The 26,338-nt window shown below is 30.2% G+C and overlaps 1 protein-coding gene across 7 annotated transcripts in view; it reads right to left on the bottom strand.

Annotated features, from left to right (window-relative positions):
- Positions 1-26,338, bottom strand: part of Pde8 (Phosphodiesterase 8) — a 94,395-nt gene that overhangs the window by 56,576 nt on the left and 11,481 nt on the right. The window contains exons 1-2 of one of the 7 annotated variants that reach the window (XM_064355333.1): positions 14,868-15,119; positions 11,450-11,660 (exon numbers count right to left, since the gene is read on the bottom strand). The exons of 4 other annotated variants lie outside the window; for them this stretch is intronic. In XM_064355333.1, the coding sequence (XP_064211403.1) occupies positions 11,450-11,522 (73 nt within the window). In that variant the 5' untranslated portion in view covers positions 11,523-11,660; positions 14,868-15,119. Of the gene's footprint in view, positions 1-11,449; positions 11,798-14,867; positions 15,120-26,338 lie in introns of those variants that run through there. 2 more of the 7 variants (XM_064355332.1, XM_008198061.3) reach the window with 2 other exon arrangements.

Consider the following 26,338-nt stretch of genomic DNA (forward strand, 5'->3'; position numbering starts at 1 on the left):
GAGATGGTGTATCAAAGTTGATTAAAAATTTGTCTTTTTTCTGTAGGTTAGTCAAATTCATAATAAAATTCTTCTTTACAATTGAAAAACTGAATTTTGCAGTGTAACCTTTTAATTTGTATGATTCATTGTTAGCACTTTTGTTAGATTGTGTGTCAAATTAATTTTGTAACTGGAGATGACTGTTCACTTTTCACATTGTGTCTCATTAATACATAAATAATAAGAAATAATTTGTTTCTGAACTTATTCTTTAGCTGAGTGTTTACGTGACTGACTGTGTATCCTTAAGTCTAGATTTAGAATAGTTTTTCTCCTAACAATCACTTCTAATCTGAATAATCTCGACAATAATTTCCGAGACGTCTAGAAAAATTGCTTCTATTTTTAGCAACTTCAATTTACTTCCTTACCTCAAAATACCACGAAATAAGTACATTGTCGAGTTAACATACACATCGCCTGAATAACCCTTGGCTATCAGCCAGCGGTTGCCCCTTTATGTCGGGCCATTGCACGACCAAAGTTTGTATTACTGAGACGACCAATTACTCAAAAAATAATAAGAATAATAATTCACGCAAAGGGAGTTTCCAAATGTAAGCAGATCTCATGACATGAATATTTATTTTGTGTCATGTTTGCAATTTTAATTTAGTGAGCGACAAGTTAATCAACGCAGCTTATGGTATTAGAACTTTACCTGATAATACTACAATGGAAATTAATGAGATCTTATTGAAATAAACGCTAGTTGGTTGGGATTAGAGGTTTCCACTAAGGGAGTGTTTTTGACGTTTCTGCAGCCATACAACCGATCTCTTCAGAGCTTGGTTGAGATGAAAAAAGCCAAAGCCAATTGAGGAGGTTTTGCTCAATGCACATCATTTATGAGGAAAATGAAAACTATTGTTTTCAAAATCCAAAATTATTTTTAAGCTCATGTTTTTCATGAATTGAATTGCAAAAATGTAAACTCATTTAAGGAGTGCTGCACAGAATGTTAACTCAAGGAAAATAAACAAACTTGGCACTTAACCGAAAATCAGGAATAAGCCTGAGGCAACAAATATCAATTTGTGGTCACTACGATACTATGCTTCATTGCCTTCAATTAGCCAGAAACTTAGAATGAACTGGCGATAATTAATGTTACCACCAAGAAGAAATATATTATCGTACAATAACGTATATCTACATTTTTTTACCAAATAATTATCTCTGCTCTAGATGAAAGCTGAAGCCTTACATTATAATTACTAAAGTTCAGCAAGTATCAGGTAAAAGTCAAGTTTTCACAAAGTGCACAAAATTAAAACCGTAAACTTCCAAACATATTGTAACAAGTAATTTAACCCCTTCGTATCACTTGTAAGTTCTAATGAAACTTTTTATAATTTTCTTAAAATATAATCACATGGGGTGTCATGATATCGTTTGCAAGCCGGTAACTTTTAATTTACTTCACTTTGAAACGCTAAACTCGACTTGATCTAATTGACCTCAAGAAGAACGAAACCGCTCGGAAACCACCTATTTTTAAAGGCATAGGTCGTGTCTACACACAACAAAAGATATACATATTTATCAAAGACCACAATTCATAGCTCAGAAATATTATGTACACACACATTCATTGATTCTCCCGCTGAGCGACCCTTGGAATATTTCCATTTCTATTTACTCGTTCAAGTTTTTTATTTTGATTATTGTCTGCGAAAGGAATTCCAGTCTTATCCCTTCGAGCAAAAGTAAGAGGAATGGGAGTCTGCTATTGACATTAGCTCGAGGAAAAATGAACCAGGACCTCATCGAAGCTGTGAAATTTCGGTCCGTTTATACTTTGATTGCACAACCAAAATGCAAATCTTTCACACCTGCACGCGTCTGCATAAAGCACAACACACAAGCGATTTTTTATCCATTTCCATTCTCTCTCCACCTTTGTTACAGAGTTGTTAGCTTTTGTCACAGAAAGACGTAATTAAAGCGGTAAATGAATTCAATTCACGTTCAGTGAACAATAGAAATTCTGTTTTTGGTGATAGAAATGCACGCGTTTTTATCGCGAGGTGAACGCTTTAATGAAAGCATTCTCCAATATACGGTTTAGGGTTATTCTCCTATCAATCAGCTCGGCTATTATCGACGAAAATATTAACCTGCGGTTATTATCAAGAGGTGGTCGACCACTTTTATAACACACTTAAATCTCTACAGTTTCACTAATACGAGTCTTCAAAGCTATACAGAATGGCTCGCGAGGTAGTGCACATATCCTAACCACAGCTTAACCATTAAAGATAAAGTAACCCATATTTTTTAATATTTTCTAAAAACGTTTTATTATGTAATTATTGGCCCCCAAAAATTACCTAAAAATACAGTTTATATTTTTTATCTTTAAAATTACAACCAACTTTTATAAAATTTGATATACAGTCCATAGTGTAAATTATAAGGATGTGGAACTTGTCAGAGGGGGCTGCGAGGGCCCCCTTGGCATAAATTATCTCTTTGTCTTTGGTATTACTAGCATTTGAAAGCCCACTCAATTAAGAAACTTTTATGTCTCTTGTAAATTTTGTAATTTTGTAATTTGTGAAAATATGCAGTCATATACATCATACCTCATAGTGTTTTTACACTAAACCGATTGCTTATTTTCACATATTATTATTTTACTCGAAAACGGTATACTTAACAAAAAAATTACAAGGAGCATAAAAGTTTCTAAATGCAATAGGCTGTCAAACTCAAGTTACAAAAAAGGCAAATTAATTTGTGCTATAAAGTTATAAAATAATTGTTTTATAAAATAATTGTTGTTAAGGGGACCCCCAAAGCCCTCATAAACAATGTTCCCCAACCTTTCAAATTGCAGTATTAAGTGATCATCTGTGACAAACGACTGTATACCAAATTTTATAAAAATTGGATAAGTAATAGAGTAGTTTTAAAGATAAAAAATATAATTTGTATTTTTGTGGTAGCATTTGGACGCTAATAATTCCATAATAAAACGTTTAAAAAAATATGGGTCACTTTATTTTAAATGCATATCTGCACTACCTCGCAGGACACCTGTATAAAAGCTGTCCCAGTGCGTAGGAAAAGTCCATTATTGATCTTAAATGTTAGAAAATAACCCTTTTTTTTACAAAACCCTAGATACAATCTCCCTGACTTACCTAAAAGTATTTTCAAGTTTACAGATGTTTCAGAAATTAGGTACAATACAAACTGTTATGTTTTTTTGAATGGAAGATCCTATATTTTTTGCATTTTTAGATGAATTTTTTTACAGTAATGTTTCTGAGTTAAATTGTTATTGGTCGATTTTGCTAAATGGTTAGAGTCGGTTTACAGAACATTAATTTGTTCATGCATTTTAAACGGCAACTTAATTGGAATTAGTTTAATTTTGAATGAAATCTTAATTTCGTTTTCTGTAAACCGGCCCTTAGTCTTTAAAATACTTTGATTTTTTTGACGAAAACATGTTTTTTTTTAAAAGTGTATTACATAAAAACTAGAGTCCTAGAAAAGTAAGTCTTACATCACTTTAAAGAAGAAAGTTAATAGTTTAAGGACATAATGTTCTTAATTCAATGCACTCAAGACGATAAAAAATGAAAAAGTTTGTTGCAAGTTGACTAATTTAAAAATTTTAAACAAAACACCCTAATTTTTTTATTTTCGCATCTAAAAGACTAATTAGTATCTAGCGCTTTTGTAAAAAAATATTTTTGAATTATTTAAAAATTAATAATGGACCTTTACAACTTGCTGGGACAGCCTGTATAAAATGACAAAAAAAAGGCTGAGACGCCCTGCATATGCCATGGAATTAATTCTTAAGGTGTTCTAAATCACTGGCGTGTGGATGTATGTCACTACAGGTGTTTGTCTTCAATGCTTCATGTTGATGTGATCGATGAGTGATAAACATTCAAGAATATTTTAAAATAGACTAAGAGCAAGCCAGTGTGCACCAAATGTGATTATGTGCTAGTTGCTGGTTGCTTTATGCAATATTTAGTTTACGTATGCTTTTATAAGTTGGAGGTAGACACAGGTTTAATCTAATAAAAACATAAACATGGCGTTAATATGTTGCCGTAAAAGCTGTTAAAGAAAAATAGATTTTTTTAATCTAGGTTAAGTGAATACTTACTATCGTTTTTGAACAAGAATTGGCACTTTTCTATCATCAAAGTCACGTAGTTTGGCATTAATTATTTTTGAAAGTCAAGGGCTGACATGAATAATTTGTCTGAGCGTTAAATGTGACCATCAACATGTTTTTTATTCGATTACAGTAATTAACTCCAACAAGTCGAAAATAGGACAGTGGAGAACTTATAAAAAGAAATTAAAACCCATAGCTAAACAGTTAGATCCCTAAAAAAAATTAAGTCAGCCTAATATCCAAAGAATAAAGAGATTCACATAAAATAATGAGCTTGTTTAACTTAGAATGCAACCACTAATATACTTTAATTAACAGAGACATTTTTATTTAGTGTTTTCGTTAGGTCCACATCATTTAACTTTTTGGAAATAATAAAAAAATTAAATATAATTAAAAATAAAAAGAAATATAATATAATAAAAAATTAATGATATTTACACACAATAAGCTTAATTTTTTTGTTCTTACCTTATTTTATATAGACAAATGTTTTATATATTTTTTAAATAATGAAACTTAAATATGAAATTAAATTAATGAAATTATTAAATATGAAACTTACATACAAAAAAATAAACAAAAAACAATCACCCTATATAAAAAAGGCAAGAATAGAAAGTAAAAGCTCTTCGTATAAAAATTTTTCTTTCTTCTTTTTTAATTTTTTTATTGTCTCTTTTTATACTTCCCACAAAGATGAAAGTGTACCTATACAATTCTAAACAGCAAACAAAAATGTTAATTGTTATTTAAAAAAAAGTTCGAGAATGTTTTTGGAAAATGACCCATAACAAAGATATTGATTTTATGTGTTGCTTGTGATTTAATCAACAGATTGAAAATAAATTATTGGCAGAGTCACAACACAGGGTGAGTCTATCAAAAGTACATTTTTACTCTAGTATCTCAAAAACTACCAATGCACAGAATTCAGCGTTTCTAATTAAATACGAGGTGTGTTAAAATGATTTTCAGCCAGCTGCCTGTGAATTTCTCATGTAAAATCAGAATTACTGCTTTATAAAACTAACGACAGGCATTCAGACGTCGAATTCTTTATTTATTAAACTGTCTCGAATTCGGAAATAAGTTTTGACAATAAGTGTTTTCTTGCACAGTGTAACATTGTAGTTGTTTTTTAACGAAACTTTTAAATGTACTTAATTGATAATTTGTGAATTTTGCATCTAACAGTTTTGAATTTATTGATAGCGAATTCATTTGAGTAAAGCGGCACAATCCAATTTACATGTAAATAATTTTGAAAGTTAACTAGATGAAAATCAACTTAACACACCTTGTACTTAGCATTTTTCACTATGCCTGTCAGTTTTTTCAATTTTTTTTCTTATAATTCAAATTAATTAAATGAGTCATCTGAGAACAATTAATGCTTAAAAAAATTATAAAAACCCGTAAAAAATGTCGCTAAATCCAAAAAAAATATTAATTAAATTAATCAAAATTTATTTTGTTCGAAAACATCATTTAAGTATCATTGTTTTAGAATAACATAAACTTTGGATTAATTAATATTACCTACCTAATGTTCTTAGGGCCGGTTTATAGAAAGCTCTATTAAAATTTAATTCGTTGCTAAAAGTTAACGGTAATGAACCAACGAAATTGCTTGAATTTGGTCACGGGATCACGTGATTTAATTGCAGATTAAATTAATGACGCTTCTATAAATCGGCCGAGTCGGATTACAGAAAGCATGCAAAGTTCAAATTTAAATATGAATTAAACTATTTCGACATTAAACATTAAAAATGATTTGACAAATGGCAAGTTAATCTCAAACCAAAATTTGATTGCATTTACATAAAGAAAAACAATAAGTATTTATTACGCACCGAATTGCAAACACTGAATTCGGTGCGGCTATTATTCTTTGAGATATTATAGTGAAAGATACTTTAATAGACTCACTTCGTATAAATTCAAAAGAACAGTAATAATTAATGCTTAATGCACGTCGTTACGCGATAAACTGAACCAGGAGATTATAAAATATGGAAAATTGAACCTGTCAACAGCCTTCGATTACTATCAATAGCTAGACGCAAATTTGGACAGCCGGGATAATAGTTGGTAGTGTTGCATTAGCACCTTGGATAATTAAATTTAAACGTGTTGGTGTAATCATCCCACGCATCCACACACCTTATGTTTCAAACGGCTTCGAAATAAGTAATTAAAAAATAATTTACGATTCGTATCGATTACTGTTTATTTGACAAAAATTGTCGCTCATATCACAGGAATGATTTATGAGCGTTTGAAAAGCAGGCGAACTGGTTTCAAAACTTATTTTATTGGGTTAAGCTGCCCACAAACAACAATTTTGCTAATAATTTGGAATTATCGTCCGATGCAGACATAATTTGATAGTATTTATTTAATAAATTCTTTATTTATGGTAATTCTATGCATTATGCATGTTTGAGACACGAGTAATTTGTGCTTGCGGCAAGTTGAATTTTTGCAAAAATTAAAACCGAACAACTTTATTCGTTGGTTGGTGGGCTGTACGGTAAAAAAGCAGGTTAAAAGCCACCCGAAATTGCTTTAATAAACATGGTAATTAACTGGTATCAAAACCTATTAATTTTGGCCAAAGGAAGATTAATGTGTCTTTAATTAAATGTGCCATTGCTTGCTGTACACCGCCACACAAATTGACCGTTTTGGAGCAAGACTCCGGCACCGGTTTTTTGTGGCGAAATTACATCAAAGAGAAACAATTAATAATAAAATTATGAACGCTATACAAAGCGGAAAATTCAATTGCGCCACTAAAACAGGGTTATAGTTGCTATAACAAATGTCTACAATTGTCAATATGGGGTTTCCGAGATGAAACAGCTCAGAATAACTCGCCGCGGGTTATCCTATTTGCACGAAAGGCATTGCCAATAAAAGTAAATATTCACAAAGCGGAAGAAAGAGTTTACTATTCCGGGTCACAAATTTTCTACGGTGTTTCAACGCGTCGAGAAATAGGCGGACCCGCCAGCAAACAGCTCACAACTTTTTTTGTGATCACAATAATTGCAACTTCCAAATTTATCAAAATACTTGTGAGCTACGAATAATCCAGAATAGAAAAGTTGCCCCAAGAAAAATTGTCCGATTGAAAATTTATTCGTAATTACTGGACTACTTCACAGTTTACAATGTTAATATACAGGTCGCTAGTCGCTAATATCTATACAGGGTGTTAAGGAATGGCTTAGCAATAATCCGTATGTGAATTTGTCAGACGAGTTAAAACCCTTTATATCATATTTCCAAAAAGTGCGTACTTTCTTCAGAAATTTTTATTAACCCACCTGTTGAGAGCCACTGTGAGGTTTATAGTGGTTTATTAGCAGTTGATTTTTGGCCGTTCTAAGAATTTTTCTAAATTATGGCTAACATGTTCATTTGTGTAGAAGATTCTAATCCCTGTCCTGTCAAAAAAAAATTGTTTTTTTTTCGTAATATTTAATAACAAAATACAAATTGAAATAGAAGAATAAAAAGTGGATCAAGTTCATTTACCTTTGCTGTTTTGTCAATAATATTAAAATTTACGCTAATTTTTATAAATCTAGTTTAGCGGTTCTCAAAATTTAGGACTTTAATTTCAAAACGATTTTTTAGAAAATCTATGCATTTTTGATTTACATAAATTTTGCTATTCTCTTTCTATACCTTTAAAATTTTGCTAAACCATACCCTAACACGCTGTATACAGCTAAATATGTTTTTTTATTGAAATGTGTCCTTTTCAGTTAAAAATGTTATTTTAATAATTATTATTGTTATGGTAGGGCTCAGCTCCATTTGCGTGTGCGTCATCTGACATTTCTGTCATTACGTTTACATAGCAGGGTCAAAGCGGTGACAAACTGTCAAATATTTTTTGAGGTTACAAAGGTGTTTAAATTATGAGTTGTTACAAAAAATACAGATTCACAAAACAAGAACTAATAAACGCAGAATCAAAAACGAACGGAAAATACTTGCGATTAACACCGATAACACTTTCGACAACCATGCGACAACGACTATAATTTACTGTCAATGTCAGGTTGACAAATTCGTGACACTTGACGGTGTTGTCGAAGTGCACATGTAAATTAATGTTCAAGGATACCACCCTTAGATACCCCTTAGTTGTTTAAATTTACATTGTTTTTGATATTTTTTTTGTGTTGGTAATGAAAAAATGAAATTGATGACGCACACGCAAATCGAGCTGACCGCCACTATATTATTAATACTTTTACTTATTTTTCGGTTAAAGTTCAGACGCAAGGAGCTAAGGTTAACTAAAGATAACAATTCCAAAACTAACAAAAGTATAATAGTTTGATATTTTGTTAAATAAAGTATACATGGTATACACAGTTACATCATAAAAATTTCTTAAAAATATTAGGTTTGACCCTTATTGCCATTCAAAAAAAAAAAGTTTAATTTAAGCCTTGTAGTTCCAGGACAAATAGAGAAAGAAATCTGGTAAACATCTGAGACAATAAAATTTAAATGCTTTCAAGCATGAGAAACATGAGTAACAAATTGTTTAAAATTTAAAATTTGTGCTTTGTCCCGTACTTTTCAAGACACTGTAAATACGATTAAAGATACAAGAAAAATGTTAGTGAGAAATTTGTAAAGAATACAATTTTCTTTAAACAAGTCTGCAAGACCATATGTTTATCTTCAACGGCTTAGGCCCCAAAGACGTTCAAAGACGCTGAAGTGACGAATTCGTTTCATTTAATTTACCGGTGGTCAAGTAACGTAAAGTTAATTTATACCTGATCTGTAGAAGATAGAAATATGGTATCTTAGCAGACTATTTATAGGAAATTTAATTCTCTACAACTATGTTTCTTACACTTTTTTATGTCTTCAACCATATTCCCAGCGTTTTGATAAATATGCAAAGTATCGTTACTTAGAATTATCAATTTGCGTTCCACCTTATATTTTTGCAAACGTTGCGAATACGTTTGAAGATACAAGAAAAGTGTAAGGAACAAGGTTTTAAAGAATTAAATTTTTTACAAAAAAAATTGCCACACTATATTTCTATCTTAACGGTTTAAGTATAAATTAACTTTCCAATACTGACCACCAACAAAATGAAGCAAATCCACCGGTTGAGCGTCTTTGAAGGACTCTGAGGAAATTTAATTCTCAACAATTTTCGTCCTAACATTTTTCTTGCATGTGTAATCGTATTCGCCGCGTTTTGAAAAATATGGGACAGAATGCAAAATTTTTTGCACTATGTTTATGTCTTACTACTGAAAATTTAATGCTCTCTCTGCTTTTTTCAGATTTATTGCTCTGAAAACTTAGACAGTAAAGGAACTGCGCTCTCTAGCGATACTAACGGAACTATCGAAGACGGAATACATTGGTTTATATCCTAACCTTTAGAAATCCGTAGTTTTGATGAACAGTTTTTATAATATTTAACTGTATTCATATTTTTTAGCGACCCTGTATAATATCCAATATCTATTGGATATAGTAGTTTCATTACTTCTATTATTCATATTTAAAATTTGTCTCTAAAATGTGGTCGAAGCCTTTTAGAAATCTTTTTTAAGACCGGAAAACCCCAATTGATCTTGGATGTCTTGAACTGTAACAAGAAGATTTTCATTTATTATTTGTATTATGACCTGTTTTAGTTGGAAGAATATATGAAGTTACTACAAAAATTAAAATAAAAGTAGAACCAGAACTTGAAAATAATTAAACGAATAAACATTCGTTTTTTTGTACACAAACACAAAGTACCTAAATGTAACAATTTTAATGAAAACACGGTCGCTACCTATTAACTAAACGATTTTCTTTGTAAAATAAATATTGACTTACATATGAGTCAATTTTTGCGGAATTAGATTGAAAGTGTGTGTAAACAAAACAATGCGAAAAGAACAGTGATGTTTGTTTTTGATAATGGTTACAATGTTTTTCTTATTTTTTCAATGTTTCAAACTTAATTGAAGAATGCAAATTACTAAATACTTGATGTTTTAATTTTTATTTGTGTTTTAATTCGACAAAATATTGCGTATACTTCAATTTTTACAATTATTATAGATATTTATGGAATAGCAATAAAAATAATTCACAAGTGAGACGCACCTTAATTAGCAACTCAGTATTGAATTTTTATTTCTGTTTTAATTAGAAAGAGTGTTTGCGTTAATTAAACAGTTTTAGTGTAGTAGGTAATGAGATTTTTTATACACGGTGCACTAGCACGAAATAATAAACACGTGTCAATTTTGGGTCATCATGTCTAGTTCAGTAATTTCCCAAATGACAAAATTTACGTGTAAATTGTAAATTTATGACTGCATTTACAAGAAATTACCGCGTTTTTAAATTACCAAAAATGTATTTTTAAGCAGCGAAAACAATTTGTCGCTTGTAAATATCATGATGAGTCATTTTTTGCTTTTTAACACCCATTCTTGCAGTTTGTTCATACAATTGACGTTAAAGTTAAATTAAATAATACCGACATAAATTAGTGCGTGATAGCAAAACACAATAGCGAAAGAATTAAAAAATTAGGTAATGTCTAGTTACCAAACATGCAAATAATAACAAAAATGAAATGCAGTGTTTTAATGCGGAGAATAACTCATTTTAATAATTTACCGCACAGTTAATCTGTTTAGTTTTTAATTAACAAGGTTGTTCAATTTACATAAGTGGACAGAACCTAATAAAATTTGTGTAATTTATTCCGATGTGTAGTCCCAAAAGTGTGAATTCTTTCTGTTAACAAATCGTCAAACAAAAACAAAACAGTTACACAAGCAAGTCCCAAAATTATTGAAACACCATGTCGTATGTGACAAACAGAGAAAGGCAGTATTCATTCCGCGTTATTAATTATTAATTTGTTAAATTAGATCAGTCATGCAAGCGTTTAAATCAATCTTGATTCGAAAACGAGTTCTGAAATGAATACAGCCGCCTTAATTAAAGCACCGTTAGTGTCGTTTGAAAGGAATTCGAAAAATTGCACTTATCGTCCGAAAACTCAGCCAAACTATTATAATTAAATTAACAAGGAAAATCAAAGCAACTCAATCCCACCCAATGTCTGGGAAAATCAAAGCTCTTTCGGATGCTCAAAATAACTCCCTAATAGGGAATTTCGACGCGACAATAAAACCATTCACTCATATAATTCCGAATTTGCCTTCGTTAGCTGCGAATATTTACCGTTGCATTCCTCCAATGTCTCCTCGTCAGTGATAGTCTCCATGATATCCTCCTGATCCCTCTGAATAATCATATTTCCAACAACTAATCCACGTTTAATCCGATCATCACAACACTGTTTTTATTAAACGTGCACTATCAACTAAACATTGTTTTATCACTTAAATATTTACGGAAGCACTATTTTGGCATTTTAACGACGACCCATAACCTGAGAGCTTCAACATCAAACCGAAATGTAGGCGGAAAAGTAAACATTCGTACAGGTATTTCATGAAGTGCATTTCAAACCCGTGATTTCAAAATGGAACAAAAAACTGACTTTCTTTCAAAGAATTCTACATTCCACATATTCCAGCGGAAAAATGTTGGAGCCAGCCTTCATTACAGCGCTAATGAAAGTAGATCGAAAATGGCAATAATAATATAGAAATAGCTAAAATAACTAATCTGGCATTTTATTTAACGAGGAATCAATGCAACAGCATTGACATATTACGATGATAAAGAATGGTTATTCTTGACATTTTAAAAATGGCATAAAAATCTGAAGATGGCATTGAATCATCACTTATTTATTGCGCTCTTATAGCGGAATTATAAAATGACAGGTTTTAGTTGAAATCTTCGATTAAAGTTTGCGTCGAGTAAAATGTGCCAACAATGCAAGCTGAGTTCGTAAATATTCTGAACGGATTTCGATTTGAAATCTTTGATACTTTAAGTTCTGTAAATTTTGTACGGTACAAAATAAATACACAGTAAAAAAATAATAAAAGTACAGCAGAAATAATAAATGCAAGTAAATATATACAGGGCATTCATTTCAAAATTTAACAGTCTAAGTAACTTTTATTTCAACTAAATGTATTTCCAAGTAAAAACAGGTCGATTAGTATTGCAAAAAAATCAAAACTAACATTAGCTACATTTTAAATTCGTCTATTTGCCGCTACTTACCCTTGTTTTCAAATTTTTAATGACACCTTCTATACTGTTTGAAATATTTTTGGAAAGATGTTGAAAATCCTTATCAAATTATATCAACTTAAAAAATATTCTATTTGTTTTTGAGTTAGAGATGATTTATTTTTAAAATTTAAAAGCTCAGTAAGTAATCTTTGATTTTAAGCCAGTTTCATTTAAATTATATTGAACGTTTATTTTTACTGTGCAAAGTGAAACTAGTTACTGTAAATATACGATTTTTCTATTGGGCACTTGAACAATTTTTAATAAAATACTGCGCGTATTTTAAATTAAATTTTTTACTGGCAAAATATTATACAGACTGAACCAAAAGTAACGCACAAAATTCACATCATTGTTATGAATTACTTTTAAAAAAAGTCCTGAACTAGGTCGATTTTATTTAGCATTCTGACATTATAATTACATTTCTGACGTCATTTTTACTTTTTTTGACATGATATTTTTAATTCGTATTTTATTAGATAATACATATTTTTATCTTTCTTGTAAGTATACAATAATTTAAAAAAAAAATCAAAGAAGAGATTAAAAAAAATCAAAAATAAAACAAAAGAATTATAAAAAATTATTGAAAGTATTACAAAAAGAGCTTTATTTTTTCGTTTTTGCTTTGTTTTATAGTTATACATAAAATTGTAAAAAAACAATTGCCGCTTATGAAATAAATCAAGAACAAAAAGATAAAGCTCATTATATTTAATTGTCAATATTGTTTTCTGTATTATTTTTTAAATTTTAATTTAACAAAAAAAATGATGACTTTTTCGGGAAAGTTTGAGTTCTAAAGTCATTTTTAATTTTTAAATGACAACTGACATTTTTGTTCACTATTTTCGTTAATAAGTACACACTTTATCTTTACGGTAACAAGAAAAAAAAATTAATAAAATTAAAATCTTTTTATTATAATTTTTAATTTTTTTAATTTCTTTGGGATATTGTTTTGAGTTTTTTTATACTTACCATGTGTACTATTTAAAACAGTAATAAAAAATCTCTGTAGACATCGAGGTTGACATTTAAAAAAATTAAAAAACACGATATTACTTAAAAACGGATGACGCTATAAATGTAAATATGGTGTCAAAATTTAGCATTTAAAAAAATAAAATCGACCTGCTCACATTTTTTTTAAAAAGATGACTGATAGTAAGAAATGAAGTTTGTGCATTACTTTTAAATCAGACTGTATAACAAAATCTCGAAACGTGACCAGAAAATTCATTGTTGTTTTTTTAAATCCCAAACTTTCAGTTTCAACTTTAATATTAACAAATAACAAAAATGACAAAAAATACTATTTCCTACACATATTATACAGGGTGTATCAGAAATACGTGTGTTAATTTTACCACGTAATAAAACTCATCAAATACAACTTTTTTATGTAGGGTTTTGCAAAAGTCTTATTTATAATTTTCACTGTTTTCCTCCTTTATTTTACAAATGACAAGGTCAGTGTTTAATAATTAGTTTGTATTCATAGCAACAACTTTCATTGTTGTTTTAAATTGTTTAAATTGTCCGTTTCTATTATAACGAAAATAGTTCGGCTCTTTTATTTTTGTACCCATAGGAGGGTACTTGTTTCAATGTTATCTTTTTTCAAATTTTAAATAAATTTGCAAATTTTTATTAAAAAATTACAAATAGAAGCGATGTTTTTTGTTGAGCTCTGTTACTTGTTAAAATTAAGACACGTATTTCTGTTACACCCTGTATATTATACCGATCATTTTTAGTTTTTTTCTGTGCAAAATTAATTATAATGATCAAAATCGAATTTATTACTGATTGCTTTATTACGATCAAATTTTATAATTGATTCACCGAGAAACTGCTCTTTTGAAAATTGAAAATTAAATGTAAGCTCTAAAAATGAATACCAAAAATTTTTGTCTAAAATTAAAAGCCTAATTCGCTACCTACTATGAAAAACGACATTATACGAGTACAATTTGTTTAGTTTAAAAAATATTTTAACTAATGCAATGTTAAAAGCTTTTGTAAATTTTGATAGAGCTTTTGAATGATTCTTCTGTGATTGTTTATTGACCTTTTAATCCCAACAATGAAATATTTTACATGAAATTCTGGACATAAATGTATTTTAAATTTGAGGTTATTCATCGGATAATAGCACTTTTAAAAACATTTTTCTTCCACCAATTAAACCTCATCTAGTGCGATAAGTTTTAGCCAATGCGACCCTTTATAAATTTTAATATCGTTTTTGAATCTAATTGTTCTGTGCGTAATTTGTTATTGATTTATTATCCGAACAATGAGTTTTTGTTTGCAAATACTACGGCGAACACAATTTTTTCTCATTTTATGTGACACCTCAAGAATTTGATCAATTACCAAACTCCCCCATTATCGCCCACTGTTATGACTTGGGTCCTTTGATAATTGACAAACTCACGAAGCGTGGGTGTAGGCAGCCTCATTAGTCCAGTCACAAAAAATTTCAACGAAAAATCGATCACATTGCACAAATCACAGCTCTAAAACTCGTCGCATCACTGCACTGCACGCGTTGGTGCACTAAATCAGCAGATAAGATACGGTTGTCTCCTCCTGAGCTGGGTAGGAAGCGGCATCGGAAGGCACAGCAGGACCAGCAGGCACCTGGCACACCGTCGGAGTCGCACTGAGAAAGTTTGGTGTGTGGCAATCTGGTGCTCAAGCCACTCACGACGACGACGAGCCTGTTCTAGGAGGTTTATGTGTACACTTATGTAGCGTATCATTGCCGCACACAATAGGAAGCAGACCTTGGGTTTTATTTAATACGTCTGCATCTAATCGGGGTTTGTTTTCGTTCGACATAACAATAGGCCAGAATTACTGCTTGGGAATTTTAACGAAGTGGATAACTGGGAATTCGTGGCCTTTAGCAGGCCAAAAGGTTTTGCAAATTGCAGGTTTTGCCATGTAGGGGAGAAAGACAAGGGACGATTGATTATAATAGAAAAACTGGGCTTGTGGTATGTGGTACTACTAGAACTACTATCAAGATCAAGAGGGGTATCTACACCATACTTCTTGCACCATATATCTACAATTTGTGTACCTAAATAAACCGCAGAGAAAATCGGAGTAAAAAATCGGAGAAAACAAAGGAAATCTTTTTCAAAATTTGTGGAAATTCCAATGCAACCGAGAAAAGTCCTGAAGAAAGTAGGGGAAATCTGGAGTGCAGTTTACATTTCGTGTAAAGTCTTAGGACCGGTCTCACCAATATGGGTTAAGTCTAATAACAACCTACTAGTTCTACTAGTAAATTTAACTTTAACTAACTAATTAACTAACTAACTATTTTTTCAAAAATAATTCAACAAATAAAAAAGTGTTACATTGCCTTAAATTTAATGAAGATTTTATGTTTTAGTTTTCGAAAAAAGTGAGTGACTAAAAAAATAATAGAAAAATAAATTTCGCACCATCTTGCGGCTTAAAAACACACTAAAACATGTTCCCCTTTAACTTTAAGATAAGATGTTTTTAAATTATTCTCATCTAGTCGTCTGTGAATTTCCCATGTAAAACCAGAAATGCCGCTTTATAGACTTAATGACAAGCATTTAGACTGTTAGACACCGAATATTACCATTCTCCATTTATTAAGTCTCTAGTTCGGAAATAAGCTTCGACAATAAAAGTGTTTTCTTGCACTGTGTACGAATTTAGTTGCATTTTAACGAAATTTTTAAAATTAAAAAATTGACAATTTGTGAATTTTACAACTGACAGTTTTGACATTTATCGACAGAGAATTCAATTGAATAGAGTGGCACAGTGTTTTTTACATGTAAACCAATTTCAAAGTTAACTAGATAAGAGTAATTTAAAAACACATTGTATTTTGTCTGTTTATCTTTCTGTCCAAAAAATATCATTTTCAACAGATAATTGTGGATTATTTTTACCAATAGATTATTTTCGAACAATTTGAAAAACAACGTCAAGGAAGCAAAACACTGGTCCCCAATGATATTCTTCTTTAAATAAAAATATAAATATGAAGATTTAAACCTGCTGAATGTAGAACTGCTTTCAGTTTTTTCCTATAATGCATTAATTTATTTTTTAATTATTTTTTCTCATTTCTTAAAATTCAGTATTACAGTGAAATCTCCCTTAATGGACAATTCCGGTTAACGGACACCTCGTCACAACGAACAATTTTATAGGAACGTAACAAATGCATTAAAAAACCTTTCTATAGCGAACGCGGACGAAAAAATCCCTAATTAAGTAATTACCATAACGTTATCCAGGGTGTCTCAGCTAAGTCTTTCGAGCTTAATATCCCAGTTATTTGTCAACGGATTGTTATGAAATTTAAAATGCGCAAATTTTAGGAGGCGGTCTTTCAAGTTAAAGAATGTTATTTTAAAACATTTCTTCTATTTAAAATAATCCAGATTACCATTGGATCATTACAGCCCGAAAAATAGATGGCCACACAAAAAATTAACCAAATCGCTTGGCTGATCCAAGAAAAAAATTAAATTTTGTTGTTAAAAACTTGATCCAAATTTTGAAAGTATTTGAGCAGTCACCTTTTCAAACAATTGATGAAGCATTGCTAAGCAGCATTTTGTGCGTCACTGAAAAAAACTTGCAAAAGTGTGCGTGCTATTAAAAAATTGCTATTGTTTTAATTTGGTGAAATTACTTTAAAACCAAACAACAGTGGCAGAATTTGTGTTGTTGAAAAAGGAAACAAAATTCGCCTATGGAAAGTGTCGTTGGACTTCTTGTGAAATGTTCATAACATTTAAAGTTTAGACTCGTCAATAATTTGAGACACAGGAAGCGTATATACGTAAACTAAATCTAGTGAAGACAAAACACGTCACTGGAATCGAAGAAATAGTTGGGGCTGTAATTCAAGCTTTTAGAGAGAATGCAATCAGCAGTGTACGAAACATTCACGTCTTTCACGCACGACTTTTGTCTTACATCATTTTTTATTGATTAATTTTTTAATATAAGTCTTTGACTTAACATTTTAAAAAGGCATGTAAAAATTCTGATTTTAAGACTTGAGTTGTTGCATTGTTGGATTTTAATCTCTACCTTCAAAAGTATCTGCATTTTAAATTTTATAAAAATCGGTTGACAAATATCGGAGAAAATCTAAGGTCCATCCGTCGTTGAAAGGTTTTATTGTAGTTGTGTTTTGTTTTTGCATTAACGTCACTTTAATCCCCGTAAGTCTAATTGATGTGAGCAGATGGAAAAATAAAAAGAATAAAAACTATCACAAAATCATGCCAACTTTTTCCTTCATATGAAGGTCTAAAATATGCGACATGTCGCTTTAAAATTCGTATTTAGACTTTCATTTAGATTTCTTTCCCAAAAACATTAGCGTAATATCGAATATTGATAAGATATCAAGATACATTAGACACAGAGAGACGGTACTACGGAAAATGGTCAAAAATAAATAATAATAATAATAATAAAAGCCTTTGTTTATAAGAAAAACTGAAGAGGCGAAGTCTAGTTAACGATAGGTACTCTACTTAACCTCTCTCAAAAACAAAACAAAAATCATAAACCCAAAATAACTAAAAAAATTACATGTAAAGAAAAAAATACTAAAGAATGATAAGAATAAATAGAAGCTAATACTAAAATACAGACTGAACAAAAAGTAACACAAAATTCATATTTAAATAGAGGGTCACTTAAAAAAAATCCTCAAATAGACCTTACTTTTTCAAGTACCATATTTTCGAGGAACACCATAGTGACATTTATGATGTTATGCGGTACTCGGATAATGTTATTCTTATTCTTTTATCACAATTGACATTTTTGCTTTTCATAGTATCTTCTGTCGGTGCTAATATTGTTAAAAAAGTTTTTGATAATTTTATAATAAAGAGCTTTATCTTTCAACTTTTATTTTTATAAGAAATGGGTGATTTTGTGAATTTTCTTTTGTTTAGATTTCATATATTAAGTATTTTCATGTTAAAAAATATCGGTAAAAAACAAAACAACAAAAATACAATAATAAGCAGGTATTTTAACTGGATTTGTATTTTAAATAAGTTTACTGACTTTCATTTCAAATGATTTTCGATATTATTGTTAATACAATAAAGTTACCTGTATAAAGGACATGTTTAAATCGCGCAGTCACTAGATTATGTTAAAAAATTAGTACATTTTAACATCAGCAACTTGAAAAAAACTCTGAATTAAAATTTGAAACTGAAAATTCTTTTAAATAAATAGCGCGCTTTATTTAATATAGTTTCTATTTTCTTGTGGCAAATCTCTTCAGATTTTGCTTTACTTAACGTTGTCAGACGGGAACTAATTTTGTAAATAATCCAATTTGAGTGTAGAATTATTGTATTACCGCTGCAAGTATAATAAAGCGAGATGTATTTGATTAATAGCTAGATGTGTATCTAATGTTGTATCTTTCATCTTGTTAAGGTAATCAGACAGAGAATTAGTGTTAATGTCATTAGTGACAACCTGTCTAATCTTCCAATTTACACTGAGGCAATCAATATATAGTCCAATAATAATTCGTAAACGATAAATTAAGATAAAATAAAATGTACAACCCATAGTTTTAGTCAAAGTTACGTTACGTAAAATTTGGTTTTGGTAGTGATTTTGTGTTTATTTATTACAATACCTTTTTCATTGTAGCTCCTTACACGATCTTCTAAACCCTAAATCATCTCATATTTATGGCTCGTAAAAAGGACTTTTAAAGATATTTCCGCTACATGTACCATTAACAAAATTTAATGCCCCTACTTTCTGAAACATTGCTGCAAGATTATTTTCATCAGCTGTTATAAAATTAGGAATTTCCAACGAAAAAGTCGAAGAAAAGTGTATTAATAGTGCTCCATTTTTCATTTTCAGACTGGTTTTATCGGTTTAATCTTATGAACTTTTGATATGGAGACATTCATAAAACGTGTCAGGACTTACAAGTTGTTGGAGTTTATTGGTGATCAGGAGAAAAGATTTATTTAACTTATCGTGTTCCTACCTCTAGTAGGTATCACATTTCATTTAATTCTACCTACATGTATCACCTAATCTACTTTTGGTAGACACTATTATTTAACTTCCCGTCTAATATTAAACTTGAAATCTCTTCCAACGCTAAGTTACAATTTAAAGTAATAAGCTTCATTAATTAAAACAAGTCTTAACATAACGCGACGAAAACTTCACGACAAACTAAAATTAACCCAAATCAAGCTTCTCTTTTATTCAACTAAAACAGTGTCGAACACAGAAACATAAAGTTGTTTTCGGTAATAAAACGAATTAAAACTTCGCAAAAATCAATAGACGGGAAATTATTTTCATTCTTCGTTGTTTACAACAAAAAATTGTGATAATTCGAACGCAATATGCAAGAACTAAGACTTTCCAAAGTTGTAACTTTATTCACTGAATCTTGAAGTAGATTTTAATCAATTATGTCCCGGCTTGTTATGTTAATTCAGTTTCCGCCATCTTTTCGACTCAAATTGTATAATTCTCAAACTGGGGCTGTAGTTAAATTTGCATCATTAAATTATTTTCACGCAGTGAATCGCAAGTTTATTTATTTTCATTTTCTGATCAAAAATCAAGAATCAATCTTGTCAAAAGTGCCAATTTGAAACTCCTTAAATCGTACTAATTTTTATAGATCAGCACATGACTGAGGCAAAAAGTGGTGTGGCTCGGAGATCGTTAAAAATATAACCTGATGTGGTAATGACCGAAAACTAGAAACATCGCATTAAGAACTAGTTATCGAGAAATTACAACACATTTTGAAATTTTTATGTAATTTATTGTGGTTTAAATGGGTAATTTAGATATGTAAATGGTATTTGTGTGAAATGGGTTCGCTTCATTAATCACATTTGTGTTCAGTCTTGAATTGGCAAAATCAGAGTTTACGATTTTTCTATCAAATAGACCCATCAATGTCACCCGAAGTGGACTAACTCATCCAAGTTTAATAATTAAAGCAACCAGTCTCTTAATTGAGCAGTTTGATTACGGCACCGCAACCTTCCATATTTTAAGAGCCGACCATTAATGTTTTGAGGTTGTCGAATTAACTCCCATTAAATGCACTGTCGACACATTCACATAGACTTGTCAATCCGTATTTGGCTCAATGGACGTTTTATATTAATTATGATAATTATTACTCGGTTCAGGAATTCAAATGAAATACATTTTTACTCATTATTCTGATTTATAAAGCCATGTCAGGATTTATTGCAGCCGTTGCTGGATTTATATTGGCAAACCTCAGCATTACCAATTATGTAAAGTCCGCTAATTGCCGATGGTTCATTGGTGGCTTTAGGCGGCTGGAATGTGAAATTTTCCTGAAAACTGGCAATAAAAAGATTCTTTCAGGAATCAACAGGTGCCTGCTCTTAGATTGAGTTGGTACTTTGAATTTAATGTGTACTTGGAACAACTTTCTCTTCTGCATTAGATATGTTGAGCACTCTAATTATCATTTTATTGTTCAAATTACGGGACTCAAAGAGCACATAAATGTCTTGATTGTCATTTAGCTGAGTGCTTCACATAATCGTAATTTTTGTTTTTGCAAAAATTATGGCCCTGCATTTTATGCGAGTACCAGCAAGAACAAAAATGTTTTAATTTGAAAATAAAATACATCAAAGAGCGCTTTGTGCACTTTATCACATTCCACTGCATTTTATTTTATCCAACTAATGAGGATGACAAAAAAAAATCTAACAGTGAATAAAAAATAAAAAAACTACCAATTTAGCTACATTTGTCTTCAATGCCATGACACCTCTCTCTATAATATTAAAATCGCTTAACCTATAAAACAAGCTTTCAATGACTTCAAATAAGATATGGACTAGATTTTTAGGCAGTCCATAAATAATGTTCGACATAACTCATATCATTTCAGGTAGGGGTTACGAAATTCAATTTTCCATTTGAAGAAAGGTAATAGTATAAAATTGTTGATTTCACTGCCACCAAAATTCAGTGTTGGTGGGCAATATCTGTTTACGTAGAGAATTTGTAATTAGTGTAAAGAAGAACATTTTTTACAAAACGATAAATAGGTTAATAACACCAGTAACACAACTGTGCAGGGCGATTCATGTCGTATTCAAAGTCAGTTAAAACCTCTCAAAGTACGAAAGAAAAATATACAATATGTTCCAATAATCTGTTGGTCAAGTCCATTATTGACCTTTAATTGTTTGAAAATTAATTCTTTCTACAAAAGTGATAGATACTAAAGTCCTGCATCATCTAAAATTATTTTCAAGTATACATGGTGATTCAGAAATACAAACTTGACATTTGTCACTGCGTTTTAAATGGCAACTTAATCCGAATTAGTTTAATTCTGAATTAAATCTTAATTTTTGCTTTCTGTAAACCAGCCCTAATGTTCCCTAATGCTCTTTTTAAAATTTATTATAAAAAAACTAAGAATCCTATAAATGTACGAAAAGAACTTTCATCACTCTAAAGAAGACAGTTCAGTCTTTAAGGATGTATTTTTTAGCTCATTGCATAAATATTGTAAAATTATATAGCATAATGTAAAAATTGTATATTTCATTTTTACGTAATGTTTAAAAAATTCAAAGACATCCGCTGCACAATTCGGTACAATTCACACTAGGTAAAGTATTTTCAAATATAAATACCTGGTGTTCCAGAATGTTCCAGAAATACAAACTTATGATATAGAAGTATCATTTAACACTTAGAGCTGGTTTACGGAAAGCGAAATTAAAATTTAATTCTAGATTAAACTAACTCGAATTAAGATGCCATTTAAAATGCATTGACAAATGCCAAGTTAATTTAAAATTGAATTTTAATTGCGATTAAAATATTCTGTAAACTGGCCCTTAGACTCGGTTTCCAGAAAGTGAAATTAAAATTTAATTCCGAATTAAACTAATTCGAACTAAAATGCCATTTATATTGCATTGCCAAACGGCAAGTTAATCCCGAATTGAAAGTTAATTGCGATTAAAACGTCCTACAAACCGGCCCTTAAAGTCTTAAAGCCGGTTTATAGAGGCGTCATTAATTTGATCTGCAATTATATACGTAATTAAGTGATCACATGACCAAATATGGTTGGTCCATATGCGTTGTTAACTTTTAACAACGAATTAAAATTTAATGTAGCCTTCAGTAAACCGGCCCTTAAAGCCGGTTTGTACATAGAAAGCTCAATTAAAGTTACCTAATTGTGTTACTAAAAATTGAATTAACCTTTCAAATTCTGTTAATCACGCATTTAATAGAGTATTAAATTAATGACGTTTCTATAAACCGATCCTTTTAAAAAAATTTTAACGAAAACACGCTCTTTTGAACATTTATTACACAAATATTAAGAATCCTATAAAAGTAGAACTTTCACCATTCTAAAGAAAACAGTTGAGTACTTAAATCCTTAAGAATGTATTTTTTTAGCTCACACAATCAAGAAGATGTAATGAAGTAATTTGTTGCTAGTGGAATAACTTAAATTTTTGAAATGGAACACCATATTTGTTATTTTCGCATCTAAAAAGCCTCTTAAAAACATCTTACCAGTTACTCAAAAAATATTTCACTTTAAACATTATTAAAATTCTGTTATACTACTTTCCGTCAGTATAAAATAAATTCATTGAATTTTAGTTCTCCTTTCAAAGGTAACCTATGCAAATAAAGCTATGGCTAATAAATATCTCAATACACAGAGAAAAGAGTTCAATTTTAAATTGAATAAAATTTATTTGAACTAATTAAATGTTATCTATTTAAAGAAAATTTAATCCTGAGCTAAGATAATCATATGATATTTTTGATGAAACTCATTTATTTATTTCATGATGGTTGATTAGAGTATTACTTCAATACAAAATAATTTTGGGGCGAAGAAATATATACTTTGTTTGAATAAGTTTAATAATTAATAAACTTACAAAATTTGATTTCCAATTAATAAAATATTTCTATTCTCAGTGACTGAACATGAAAGGGATTTTAACAAAAGCAAGAAAGCAAGTTTAGTACATCTTGTCAAATATTTAAAGATTAGCCAAATTCAATATAATAGAAACTATTGAATATTATAGTATTGAATTAAATGTTAGAATTAAAAATGTATTAGAAAGACATATTTCTTTAAATGAAAACGAATTTTGACATTTAAAACAAACAAAATATCACTTTCAGTAACAGAATTTCTAAAAACAACGGAGGCAACGGAAACAAATAAATAAATCGATTGAATTTTTTTGGAATATTATTGAATTTTAAAGAAAACACACAGAAGCAATAAAAATAATATCATTATTTGTGTATCAGTATTTTTTTATTGTTGAGTGTTGTACCTACCGGTTTTATATCCTTCAGTAAAAATAATCATCCTTCTTAAAACGTGTATTCACGCTCGAAATACAGATGAATATATTAAACTACCAATATCCCTAACTTTTTTCGATCAGTTTATTTTATAGGTTCAAATAAATATGGATAGTTAACTAAATAACACTTTTGATTTTTTTCTCTGTGTGTGTCCAAAATGCAATAAAATACATATGACGTGTTTTACTTGACACAAACGACACATTTCCTCGAACATTTAATTAAACATTTTGAGGCACTATATCATACACTGAGGATTTATTCAACTGAACATCAATACATTACTGCAGTTCTCAGGTCTTCTGTATTTTATGGTTACGTGTACATTTCGCTGAACATTACATAACACACGTAATGTTGAGTTTTAAAAAATACACGTCAATGCATTGCGAACAGTTCGCAAATTCCTGAAACACCCTGTACCTATAATCTAATCGCTTACGATTTTTTTTTAGAATTTATAGGTGATGAGGTGTTAAGTGATTTGAATCGCCCTGTATATTTGTGGTATTATGGTGTTATAAATTATAATATAAATTATGCAAAATTGACTAGCTTTACAATTTAACAAATATTGTCACTTCAAATATTATTAAATTTCTGTTTACAAATTTTAATTAATTGACAAAGTTGATACAACCTTTTCAGTTTCACATAATGCGTAAATAAATTATGTATTTACCTAACCGTATTAACATTTCCTGCCTTTGAGACATCCACACTTTGTGTCTGATGCGAGTCTAGGTTTTATATAAACATTAAGGTAAAATTACAAGTAAAAGAAATAACACAAAGCCAGTCTTTGAAATTTCTGCAAATTTTATGTTGAAAATTGAAAATTGTGTATGGGTATTATTACATTTTGAAAAAGAAAACAAAACCAGAAATAGTTTTACTGAATCAAATTTCTTAGTGGGTAACAACGTGAAATTTAAAAATAGTGTTTATAGTTTGGACACATTTCAGTCCAACATGTCTTGGGCTCTTTATCGGCCGGATTGAATAATGGTGTGCTATAGTTAGGTGTGGTTTGAAATGATGACGCCATAGCTACGTTAATTACTAATAAATAGTCGCCGTAGGAGCTTAGGGACCACACAACAGCAATAAGTTGAACGATATTTTTCATTCCATTATTCTGATTTTCAGTGCTTCGCGCTACGATTTCATTAATTTCACAATCAAATCTCGCAAAAGTAATAATTGTGTTTCGTACAACAGCAAATGAGCCTTTGACCGAATATGGATTAAGGACCAGATTGATATTTGATTGATCATTATGAAGGTTAATTAGTCGAATATTTCTCTGTATTTGGTAATGTCGTGTGTAATAATGAGAAATCATTTCTAGAAATCAAACCCCAATTAAATTCCGCCGGTTTATTACATGTATCGATGCATTTCAGATGCAATTAGTTTTAAATTGGCTGCAAACTCCCGCTGATACAATTTATAAGATTCGAGTGTGTGATATTTAATTGGCAACGTGGATTTATTGTAATTTAATTATCTGGTACAACACGTTTTAGTTAATTAATTTGAGTTTCTAACATATCGAAGAACAACAGTTTTCTTGTCCCCATTCGGACGCGGTATGATTTATGTTCAATTATTGTTTATTACTTACATACTAAATGTCAAACTTTTAAATAAATTATCGCTCGGATTTGGCTCCTATCAGGTGATTACCTTGCGATGTGGCAACATTTCACTCGATAATTTATTAGGTGATGGAATTATTTTAGGCACCACCTCAGTATTTATTTAAAATAAATAATCGAGTCAAAAGTAAACGCTGAGACCATTGTACTTTAACAAAATGTGATTCGAACACAAGATAACTCTTAAAGTTGATCAATTGATCAACTTTAAACTTCAAAGTGGCTAAAACTTCGAAACTTCGCTAGTACATTTGGAAAAAATATCCGTAAGTTGGATAATTATAATTTCAATTATAATTTCGAAACAAAATTGGAAAACAAGTTTATTTTTTCGCTTAAAATAATTTAGATGCCAAGAACAGGAGTGTGTTTTGCAACTTAAATCGGTCCAAAGCTTCAGAATCCTGATAATAACTTTAAAATCGATTTTGTTTTTACAACTTTCAAGTTATTAACAAACTTTGGTTAGATACAACCACATGTTGTTAGAAGCTTGAATTTATGATGGCTTGAAAATAAATGGAAATTGACTGCGATTAATCAGCAAGCGTGCCATCTGATCTTCCTACGTATGAAGTGTTCCAGGGACTCGTTTGAAAAAGTGAATGGCGGCATAAATTTAATCGTCAGCTTGCATAATTGAATTATAGTTTATGTGGAGTATGTACATGACCGTACCAACCGTAAAAAACCTCCAACGGCTTCAAGTCAAGGATTATGTATTTGTTTCCACCACAACCGAAATTATTTAAATTTTTAATATTTTTATCACATATGGGTGGCTATATTT

Source organism: Tribolium castaneum, chromosome 3 (assembly GCF_031307605.1).
Source record: "Tribolium castaneum strain GA2 chromosome 3, icTriCast1.1, whole genome shotgun sequence".
NCBI lineage: Eukaryota > Metazoa > Arthropoda > Insecta > Coleoptera > Tenebrionidae > Tribolium > Tribolium castaneum.